We start from the raw sequence: 12176 nt of genomic DNA, 5'->3' as shown, positions 1-12176 counted from the left end.
AACCACCAACTGATATGGAACCTTTATTTTTTTTTAAGGTAATTTCTGTACACGTGAAGTATGGGAGTAATCCTTTTACAAATGGAACTGATTACCAGAATAAACAACAACAAAACCGAACTGGTATTTCATGTGAATCCACAGGAGTTTAAGCTTCAAATCCAGCCAAGAAGTTTGTTACGATTTCTTTCAGCTTAGCATCTGACTGCTCTGAAATCTTTCCATCAGTCCTATTTGAAATAAAAAGCAGTTCATCAGTACTGACCTAATCAAAAATTCAATGACCAGCTACAAAATTCAAAAGAACTAACAAGACTTTGTATCTTAAAATTTACAGAAAAGAGGCCATGAATTGTGTTCATACCTAATATTTCCCAACAGGGCCTGGTGCTGGCTGATAACATGAGCCAGGAAAGCGTGCTCAAACTTTGTGATCTTGCTGGGCTCCAATTTATCAAGATACCCTCTTACACCAGCATAAATAACAGCCACTTGTTCTTCAATTGCCATGGGAGCTGAAAACAAAAGAACGCCAAGTTGCTCAAATAAACGCCACGTTAACAAAGTCAGAAAAACTTACCTTTTCTTCTAATTATATCATGTCTCTACATATTACCTACTCTGACTTTCTCTGTGACAACTCCACATTAATATCTTTCCCACCTCTCTCCCCCAGGAAAGTGTTTTCTCCTTGTTAATTGCAAGCCTGAAAGTGTAATCTTCAGGGATATTCCATAACCACTATTTATCATCTGGCAGCATTTAAACTGTTTAAGATATAAATAATTTGCTGAGGGGCACCTGGGTGGCTCAGTCGTTAAGCATCTACCTTCGGCTCAGATCACGATTCCAGGGTCCTGGGATCAAGCCCTGCATCTGTCTCCCTGCTCAGCGGGAAGCCTGCTTGTCCCTCTCCTACTCCCACTCCCCCTGCTTATGTTCCCTCTCTTGCTCTGTCAAATAAATCTTTAAAATAAATAAATAAATAAATAAATTGCTGAAACTACAGCAAGAATAAATGTATACTAACATACTTTTTAAATCTGCCCAATGCCATTCTCTCAAGGACAAGGTGGAAAGGGTAGGAGGAAGAGATCTAATAGGTTTTAAATCTCAAAAGAAAAGTAAAGTATATAGTAAGTTTTCCTGGTTATTCAAATGACAGACTGCACTGGAAGTACAATAGGCATTAATCACATTTAAAACACTGTATCTTTAATGAAAGAACACCAGGTATTCTAGCTTATAAGGAGCTATGGGATTCCCAGGCCCTTACACACAGTACACATGCTGATGAAATGAGAGAACTCACAATACTGTCCTTGCTTCAGCAACTCAGTCAATCGCACACCGCGACTCAAGAGCTGCTGAGTGGCAGCATCAAGGTCAGAACCGAACTGGGCAAAAGCAGCAACCTCACGATACTGAGCCAATTCCAGCTTCATGGTACCTGCCACCTGAAATACAGAAACGGTCAGCTCATGAAACTCAGAAATACTTAACCCACTCACTGACAAAGAGCACTATCCAAGTACACTATGATTTTAACCTAATGATACCCCTTCTCCCTGACAAAGTGATGCAAATTACCTGCTTCATGGCCCTGGTTTGGGCAGCAGATCCAACACGGGACACAGACAAACCAACGTTAATGGCAGGGCGGATACCTTTGTAGAACAATTCTGTTTCCAAGAAGATCTACAACATACAGAGAACACACATGTTAACAAGCTTTAAAAGAAAAAAAAAAAAAAAAAAAACTATTTTCAAAATTAAGTAAAAAACCTGAAGCCCAACATCTCCAAGGAAAAATGTTAAGTGTCTTCTCATCATAAAGAGCCCCTCCAATCTTCCCCAGCACCTATTAACTTACATATTCTATTGCTAAGATTAAGAGAGGAGAAGAGAAAAAACAGGTGATGAGGGGTGCCTGGGTGGCTCAGTGGGTTAAAGCCTCTGTCTTTGGCTCAGGTCATGATCCCAGGGTCCTGGGATCGAGCCCTGCATCGGGCTCTCTGCTCGGCAGGGAGCCTGCTTCCCTTCCTCTCTCTGCCTGCCTCTCTGCCTACTTGTGATCTCTGTCAAATAAAATAAATAAATAAATAAATCTTTTTTTTTTTTTTTTTTTAATGCAGAGGAAGTGATCTGACCTCTGAGATTTGCTTCAAAATAATCAGGGGTAGAGAACAGCAATGGCTATAAATGAAGCAAAAATGAAGTTCGCTATACCACTAACTGAAATGGGTGTGAGAAATGTGGGGTTCGTTACACTGTTCTCCTTTTCTAAACATTTTAAATTCACCGCAATAAAGAGTGAAAAGCATTTAATGAATCAGTTCATCAACACTAGTTTCAATCAATGCCTTGGAATCATCCAAAGCTTTTATATTTATTTTAATCATAAAATAATACCTGTCCATCAGTGATGGAAATGACATTTGTTGGAATGTAAGCAGACACATCACCAGCTTGTGTTTCTATGACTGGTAAAGCAGTCAAGGAGCCACCACCAAAAGAATCGTTCATTTTGGCTGCTCTCTCTAGGAGACGGGAGTGTAGGTAGAACACATCACCAGGATAGGCCTCACGACCAGGAGGCCGGCGGAGCAGCAGAGACATCTGACGATAGGCAACAGCCTACAGTACAGAGAGAGGGTTATAAAGTTCAGTTACTAGAAGCTAAATTTGTCACCTTCAATTGTGGTGCAAACACAGAAACAGGTTCTAAAAATATATTATCCTTTGACCTGTTTGGATAAGTCATCGTAGATGATCAAAGCATGTTTGCCGTTATCTCGAAAATATTCTCCCATAGAACAGCCAGAATAAGGAGCCAGGTACTGAAGTGGAGCAGCATCAGAAGCAGTAGCCGAAACCACAATGGTGTACTTCATGGCATCTGGGTAATAGTTTTTAAGTTTCACAAGGTTATCAACATTTTGGTTTTAAAGACTACTGTAATTTAAAAACTAAGTGCTTTACTACATAATTTACCAAAGTCAGATTAACCAGAGTCAAACAGCACGGATTTTAAAGAAACTGACAAAAACCTTAACATTGTTTTATACTACTTTTACTTTTACTTATTCAATTATATTAGAAGAAATTTCAGTTCATTAGGGAATAATTAAAACCAGCCTTCATTAAGTAGAAGCTATCCTAAGATTAGCAATATTAGGACTCCCAGAGAACAATGATAGTAAAGTTCTTTCCTTTCCTTTCACGTACACCCTACCCTCAAGGCGGGGCTTGAAGTCGTGACTTGCAACACCAAGAGCTGCATGCTCTATCAACTGAGCCAGCCAGGCATCCCTGGACTGACGCTCTTTAATACCTGCATCTGTGAGTCTCTTCACCAACTGGGCAACAGTGGATCTCTTCTGACCAATAGCAACATAGATACAGTATAGCTTCTTCTTTTCATCAGTTCCATCATTGAAACGTTTCTGGTTAATGATGGTGTCAATAGCAATTGATGTTTTACTTTAAAAAGAGAATGTAAACTTAAATTTTAGTAAATACTTCAAAGGATTTCTCAAATTTCAGTCTTACATCTAATTCTCATCAGATTCTACTCTCCCCATTATATCCAAAACGTTTACCATTCCAACCCTAATAAGTAATCTTTCCACAATTAAATTTTACTTAAAATGTTTAACAAGCTTTACCCAGTCTGTCGGTCACCAATAATCAGCTCACGCTGACCACGACCAATTGGCACCAAGCTATCCACAGCCTTAATGCCAGTCTGCATGGGTTCACGCACAGAGATTCGAGGAATGATCCCAGGGGCTTTCAGGCCAACTCGCCTACGGGTCTTAGAACCAATTGGACCCTGTTAAACAATAAAAAGGAGCCCCAGAACAATCAGTTTTGACGTCTATTAGAAGCTACAAACACATCTAATAACCGTTAAACGTACCTTTCCATCAATGGCATTACCAAGGGCATCCACAACACGGCCCAATAGCTCCTCACCAACTGGAACATCCACGATGGCTCCTGTTCTCTTCACAATATCTCCTTCCTTAATTAGTTTATCATTTCCAAACACGACAACACCAACATTGTCAGGTTCCAAGTTCAGAGACATACCCTACAAAACATACAATTGAACCCCCATGAAGCCTGAGTAGTACTTCTTCCCAAATGTCAACACTACATGAAATGAAAATAGCTAGTTAAAAAAAAAAATAAAAAGGCAGTATTGGACTTTTGATCTGATTTACTCAAGTATTTTTATGACAAAAAACCTTCTTTTATCAAGACTTAAAACAGCAACACGTACCCTTGAATCCTCTTAGGATAGCATTATAAGCCTAACATGCTCATTTATTTACTACATCATCAAAGAACTAGAAGAAACAAAGAAACTAGGTCAAGCTTTTTTCACTATACTTCTTTTGTCTATGGATTTTGAACCAGGTGATCAGTATGAAATAAAGTGATCAACTGGAAATTTTAAGACACAGTTGATTTACATCTTTTTATCTGTGAGTAGTGTCATAAACAGCTAAAAAAATTACAGTGAGAACTCATCAGGTTAGTAGAAAAGCAAATTAAAACCTACCCAAACAAGGACAAAATGCTATAATGTAACAGTGCTGGGTCATCTCTCATCATTACAACTTTAATTCAAAATGTAAGATTTTTAGGTCCCTATTCATTACTAAGGATAAAGGCTATTCATGAACTGAGTCTGGTCAGTTATTAAAGCTCTGCAGAAATACTCAGAACAAATAGAGAGTATCACTGCAGTTAATGTTCAATACAGTTGTCACTAACCACATGTGGCTATTTAAAATTTGAATTAACACCATCTTACCGAAGTCAGAGAAACTCAATTTTCTCTCCAATTAACAAATCTCTACACATCACCCACTCGCTCTGTGAGAAACTCCACATTGTACATTCTCAATAGCCTCACATGTAAAATAGTTACTATACTTAAACAGTGCAGACATAAAGTATTTCCATCATTGCAGGAAGTTCTATTAGACTATACTAGACTTTTACATCTTAAAAGCTAAAAAAGAAACTCAGAATTTATTTATATCAGCCTCACCTTTCAAAGTTATGTAATGTATATGCTGAAGATATGAGAGGCTAAATTTTTAGCCAAGGTCTAACAGCTATGGAGAAAACTTTTGGCTGTGTAATTATTCTTCCATATCAAGGTTTTTTTTTTTTTTACCATACTGGTCAGTAGTCAGAGGACCAAGTCTGTCTCTACCCACGCTGAGTGGGTAATCCTACTCCCCCTGGTCTACCCAGATATCATGCTCTGCTTTCCTCAGAAAACCCATAACTGCTACCATTTGTTTTCATCCCACTGGCCAACTAAGCTCAACCTAATAGAAAGAAGTAGACTTCTATCATCAGAGAGCTTCTGATAACTATACCGCTAGCTTAATAATAGGTCTACTCTTAGAAGATATACAAAGTCAATGACTTCCAACTTTCCACCAGAAATGAATTTAGTTGGAAGTTATCTAAGGCTCTTACATAAGACAATCTTAATAGGTATAAAGCAGACTTCTTAGAATTTGGCTGAAGGTTTAGTCAATTTTTTATTTCAGCACTAGTGCCCACAATTTATATACTATCAGTCCCTAGAATAAAAACTTTGGTAACCAAAACCCTAAAGTTTATTTTTTTTTTCACAATCAATGATAATGATTAAATACTGAAGAAGTTGAGATTGAAAGTTAAAATAAACAAAACACTAGCACAATCTCTAAACTATTAAGTGAGTAATTCAGAGACCAATCCTAAAACACCAAAATCTCATTTTTTGTAATTTACCTTTAAACCTGAAGAAAACTCTACCATTTCTTCTGCCTGAACATTTCTTAGCCCATGTACACGAGCAATACCATCACCAATGCTCAGGACACGTCCAGTCTCTTCAAGGTCAACAGAGGTATCAGCTCCAAGAATACGTTCTTCAAGGATAGAGGACACTTCAGCGGTGCCTATTGAGAGAAAAAATCCATTGCAAAAATAGCCTAGTCTCCAGATCTTTTTAAAACCCACTTCCCTAACAACATAAAAACTATAATTTTGTAATCACAATAACCAAATTAATTTTTTTAACATTTTATTTATTTGCTTGACAGAGATCACAAGGAGGCAGAGAGGCAGGCAGAGCAGAGACAGAGGAGGAAGCAGGCTCCCTGCTGAGCAGAGCCCAATGCGGGGCTCGATCCCAGGACCCTGGGATCATGACCTAAGCCAAAGGCAGAGGCTTTAACCCACTAAGCCACCCAGGTGCCCCTAACCAAATTATTCTAAAATGTAATATGCATGGTTCTATTCAAAAAAAGCTTGATATCCACCACTGCTATAAAAAAACAAATCCAAGGGGCTCCTGGGTGGCTCAGTTGTTAGGCATCTGCCTTCGGCTCAGGTCATGCTCCCAGGGTCCTTGGATTGAGCCCTACACTGGGCTCCCTGCTCAGTGGGTAGCCTGCTTCTCCCTCCCCGACTCCCCCTGTTTGTTTCCCTATCTAGCTGTGTCTCTGTCAGTAAAATAAAATCTTAAAAAAAAAAAAAAAAAAACCACACAAATCCAAGTGATGGAAAGAAAATTTCACAAGACAAATGTAAACCAGATAAGCAGCTAATAAAATTAAGCAACATCATTATAATAAGAATTTTCATCTTTTACTCCTTTTATTTAATTTCTCAGGAATTTCTATGTTGAAACCTGACTTTTTTTTTTTTTAAAGATTTTATTTATTTATTTGACAGACAGAGATCACAAGTAGGCAGAGAGGCAGACAGAGAGAGAGAGGGAAGCAGACTCCCCGCTGAGCAGAGAGCCCGATGCGGGGCTCGATCCCAGGACCCTGAGATCACGACCCGAGCCGAAGGCAGCGGCTTAACCCACTGAGCCACCCAGGCGCCCCGAAACCTGACTTTTTTGCTAAACTTTGCAGGAAGCTTAAAAATGCAATCTAATTTTTTTGTTTTTAAAGTAGGCTTTATGCCCAGCATGGAGCCCAATGCAGGGCTTAAACTCATGACTCTGACATGGAGACCGAGCTGAAATCAAGAGTGGGACACTTGGGTGACTGGGTGACTCAGTAGTTAAGTGTCTGCCTTCGGTTCAGGTCATGATCTCAGGGTCCTTTGATGGAGCACCACATCAGACTCCCTGCTTGGTGGAAAGCCTGATTCTCCCTCTGCTTGTGTTCCCTCTCTCTCTCAAAGAAATAAATCAGGGGCGCCTGGGTGGCTCAGTGGGTTAAGCCGCTGCCTTCGGCTCAGGTCATGATCGCAGGGTCCTGGGATCGAGCCCCACATCGGGCTCTCTGCTCGGCGGGGAGCCTGCTTCCTCCTCTCTCTCTACCTGCCTCTCTGCCTGCTTGTGATCTCTCTCTCTCTCTGTCAAATAAATAAATAAATAAATAAAAAGAAATAAATCAAATATTAAAAAAACAAAAACAAAAAACAAAAAACAAAAACGAGTGGGACACTTAACCAACTTAGCCATCCAGGCACCCCAAAAATGCAATCCATTTTTAAAAGCAACTGTTAACAAAGTATAAATCTTTCCCCTTAAAGACATGCAAATACTTAATATTCTTCATCTTAGCATGTGTTTACTTGTTTAATCTTTAGTTCAAAAGCCCCACTCACATATCCCCAAAAGAATTCCCTAACCTACGCATCTTCCCTACTCACCTCCACCATTCTCTATTTGCAATGTGCAAATCTGTAGGTTGCCAAGTACAGATTAGCAGCTATTACCATCTAAAATCATAAAGGTAAAAGTTGTTTACTTTTTTCTAATTTTTGAAGATTTTTTACTTATTTTGACAGAGACACACAGCAAGAGAAGGAACACAAGCAAGAGGAATGGGAGATGGAGAACAGGCTTCCCGTGAGGCAGGGAGCCCCATGCAGGGATTGGGATCCATCCCAGGACCCTGGGATCATTACCAGACCACAAGGTAAACACTTAACAACTGAGCCACCCAGGCGCCCCTCTAATTAAAAGAAATCTTTTACAGTTCAGAAAGGATACCCACCACCTGATATGTGTACTTCCTATTTCCATCCAAAGATACTGTATCAGGGGGCGCCTGGGTGGCTCAGTGGATTAAGCCACTGCCTTCGACTCAGGTCATGATCTCAGTGTCCTAGGATGGAGCCCCGCATCGGGCTCTCTGCTCAGCAGGGAGCCTGCTTCCCCTTCTCTTCTGCCTGACTCTCTGCCTATTTGTGATCTCTCTGTCTGTCAAATAAATAAATAAAATCTTTAAAAAGAAAAAAGAAAAAAAGAAAAAAAAGAAAAAAAAAGCTGCAGTATCATGAAAAAATATGTATTTCACTAGAACAAGAGAACCTACCAAGACAGGGCTAAATGGCACATTACAGGCAAAGAATCTGAGATTTGTAGTAACTAAAATTAAGAGGGAAAAACAATTAACAAATGAAAATTTAAAAGTTATGCAACCAATGTAACTTATTTTTTCCCTTATTGACAAGGCAGTAAGTGTGTTGTATATAGACTTAGAAATAATGACTTACCAGTCTTCTGAAGACGAGTGTTAGAGGCATGGAGGTTCCTTGCAGCAATGAAGGAGGATCCCAAAGCATTTTTGGAGACCTAGTGCATAAACATTTTTAAAAAGTTTGTTTAAAAAAAAAAAGACCTTATAGGGCGCCTGGGTGGCTCAGTGGGTTAAGCCTCTGCCTTCTGCTCAGGTCATGATCTCAGGGTTCTGGGATAGAGCCCCACATCGAGCTCTCTGCTCCGCAGGGAGCCCGCTTCCTCCTCTCTCTCTCTGCCTGCCTCTCTGCCTACTTGTGATCTCTGTCTGTCAAATAAATAGATAAAATCTTTAAAAAAAAAAAAAAAAAGACCTTATAAAACTGGCAAGCTTGAACAAATGCAGGCTTAGTTTGATCAAATTGGTTTGATCAGTTTGACCAAGTTATCAGTAAAAATATTATTTATATTCAAAATATTCTGCTTAAAATTGGAAGGCTATTAATCACATGACAAAGCAGATTTTGATATATGCAAAAATGTATTAAGCAGCTCCTGGGAACATGGTTAAGTATTTTATAAAAAGCTTATTTTAGGGGTGTCTGGGTGGCTCAGTGGGTTAGGCCTCTGCCTTAAGCTCTGGTCATGATCTCAGGGTCCTGGGATCAAGCCCGGCATTGGACTGTCTCCCCAGCAGGGAGCCCGCTTCCCCCTTTCTCTCTCTGCCTGCTGCTCTGCTTACTTGTGACCTGTCAAATAAATAAATAAAATCTTAAAAAAAAAATAAATAATTTTTAAAGTGTTTTTTAAAAACCAAGAGTTACCAAATTATCCTTTCCTTTAAGAGGATCAGGTACTATTATTTCATCTTCAAGTACATTTGAGTTGAACTGTGGAAATTCTCAGTAAGATAAACTTCCTAAGAAGGGGAAATATCCATATATATCCTATTTTACTTAAAAAAACAAAACAAAACAAAACAAAAAAAACACATAAAAAATTCCTGGGCGCCTGGGTGGTTCAGTGGGTTGGGGGCTCAGGTCATGGTCTCAGGGTCCTGGGAATCTCTGCTCAGCGGGGAGCCTGCTCCCCCTCTCCCTTTTCTCTGCCTACTTGTGATCTGTCAAATAAATAAATAAAATCTTTTTTAAAAAATTAAATTCCTAAATGTTAAAGAGAGTTTGATTAGAAATTAAGAATGGCTGTGGAGTCCCGTGTCCCCCCCCCCGCCCCCGGACAAAGCCTACAACAATCTGGACCGCCTCCTTCAAGTTGTAACGATGCTATTAGTCACGGTCAATTCTGAACCTACTATCTTCTACAGAACCGGATGAAAACCATTAAAAATGTTTTTCTTGCAACTTAGTTGTATTAGAACAGTAAATTAGCCAGTGTTTATTTTACCTCTGAAACTGAGACTACGTTTAACAAGAGTAAGTAAATGTAAGCCTTCAAGGGCGATAAGTTACGAAGGGCATTGACCTTTACAGGCATTTTCCAACCTATGCTCTATCTTGAGCTCTCAATCACGGTCTAACTTTTCCTCAAGGACGAAATCTTAAAAACACGTCAAAGTACCACGACACAAAGCAAAGCCTTCTTTCTCCCTGAGACAATTTAGGTTTCACTGCTGTCACGGTATCGGCCGCAGGAAATGCACATTTACACTGTATGCCGTTTCACAGACACCTCAGTATTCAGCACTGAGATAGTCTACTTAAGTATTCAGAAAAGCACCTTCATTTATTGCTTTCCCCCGAACCGACCTCCGAGCACAGGTGAAATGCCGGGGCGTACTGACCTTCATACAATGTCAGGCTTACCCAGGTCGCTTCAACTAGAGCTACCAATAGTCCTCGGACCTTCGGCGGGGCAATCCCGGAGAACCGGCGGGCGACAAGCCTCGCCGTTTCAGAGCAGGTGTCGGAGAGCTAGCGACCCAGCCCTGACCTTCACCCAAAGCCCCCTCTCGGACAGCTCTCAATTGAAGTCCTGGACACCCCCCTGAGGTCCCTCTCTAGACAACATCGAAGTCGCCACCTCCCCTGCAGCGCTTAACACCATCCCGCACCGATGGCGAGCATCTGGGCCCTTGCGCCGTCGCCCAGCCCAAGGCCGAGCAGCCAGCTATGCAAGATGGCGGCGCCCGCCAGCCCCTCGCCCTCCATGCAGCAAGAGCTCGCGAATCAGCACAGCACCAGCCACCCGCTGGGCCACCTCCCTCCCGCCGGTACCCCGCACTCACCAGCCCGGCCCGTCGAGGAAGGGCGCGGGCCACGGCCGCGGCGACGCGCACGGACAGCATCTTTGCAGATTCTCCTCGGGTGGCTCCTCCGCAGCCGCAGCCTCCGGACTGACTGGGACAAAATGGCTGAGCGACGAGGAAGGTCAAGGCAGCCGGCGCACCTGACCCGGAAGTACCGCCCCTCGTGCTCACCCCCGGACGCGAATCTGCCTTTTGCGGGAGGGTTGGGGGTGGAGTTACTTTTTTAAAGTATTGTTTTTAGAGTTAAACATAAAAATTAGCGATTAGATCTTTGTTAACTTCGGCCCAGGCTTTCGTTACACATTTGTTTTGGCCTATTGAGTTGACCTTGTGGTTGCCCCTGGCGACCATGTGGGTAGCGGAACCCTTTACGTTGCGGCTTTCAGGCCCAGTCCGGGCTGGGGACCGTGTAGGCGTCACCCGGCGGTGGGACGCAGCTGGTTTCAAGGTGACGGGAGGTTGATGTTGTGGGGTCCGAGACTACAGCTTTAAAAGCATAGTAGCAAAATAAACAGTTATCACCAGGGGCGTGCGGAACTAAACTGTAGATCGCTGGCCCCACCCCCCAGACCTTCTTAAAGTTGAAAATTTGGAGTAATCTGAATTTTTGAGAGGCGCCCACACCATTCTAGGTGATCCGTTACGCACTCAAGTTCGAAAATCGCAGTTCTTTTATATTCTATCTAAATGAAATCTGTATATTAGAACAAATTGTTTAAAAATGGTAACAAGCGCAAGTTCAAAATGAGTGGTTGCCAATTCACTGAGGGTGGTGCGGAATCAGAAGTCTCATCCCAGACTGGACTAGGGGTCAAGGTTTCCTCTACCAACTAGTTTCAGGACAACAGGGACTATACTTTTACATTTGGAATAAAATTAGGGCGTCTGAGTGTCTCAGTCAGAGACAAGCCTCCGCCTTGGGCTCAGGTCATGGTCGGGAGGTCCTGGGGTAGAGTCCCCGATTGGGCTCCCTGATCAGTGGGGAGTCTGCTTCTCCCTCTACCGTATGCCCCTGATGGCCTGCTCTTGATTTCTCTCTCTCTCACTCTCTCTCAAATAAATAAATGAGACCTTTAAAAAAAATAAATTTGGAATAAGATGGAAATGATAGGGATGCCTCGGTGGCTTAGTCGGTTAAGTATTTGCCTTCCGCTGAGGTCATGATCCCAGATTCCTAGAATCTAGCCCTGTGTCCCCCTCCTTGTTCAGCAGGGAGGCTGCTTTTCCCTCTCCCTCTGCTGCTCCTCCTGCTTATGTTCTCTCTTCGTACCCACGCGCATGCTCTCTCTCTGCCAGTAAATAAAATCTTTAAAAAACAAAATAAAACGGAAAGGATGAAATAAAAAAACACCTTCTATACCGACACACTAACATTGGAACATTACTTCCCCACCCATACACACACAGAAT

General features: G+C 41.7%; 1 protein-coding gene across 1 annotated transcript; it reads right to left on the bottom strand.

Moving 5' to 3' along the window:
- Positions 1–10924, bottom strand: ATP5F1A (ATP synthase F1 subunit alpha). The gene is made up of 12 exons (XM_047697936.1): positions 10746–10924; positions 8539–8617; positions 5806–5975; positions 3923–4096; positions 3669–3835; positions 3335–3483; positions 2748–2899; positions 2413–2637; positions 1591–1698; positions 1313–1457; positions 365–515; positions 1–230 (listed from the first exon to the last, which is right to left on the bottom strand). The coding sequence occupies exons 1-12, from the start codon at positions 10803–10805 to the stop codon at positions 149–151; spliced, it is 1662 nt and encodes a 553-aa protein (XP_047553892.1). The 5' UTR covers positions 10806–10924; the 3' UTR covers positions 1–148.
- Positions 10925–12176: the final 1252 nt, after the last annotated feature.

The sequence above is a fragment of the Lutra lutra genome, chromosome 12, assembly GCF_902655055.1.
Source record: "Lutra lutra chromosome 12, mLutLut1.2, whole genome shotgun sequence".
Taxonomy (NCBI): domain Eukaryota; kingdom Metazoa; phylum Chordata; class Mammalia; order Carnivora; family Mustelidae; genus Lutra; species Lutra lutra.
This window is presented reverse-complemented; position numbering and strand designations above follow the sequence as displayed.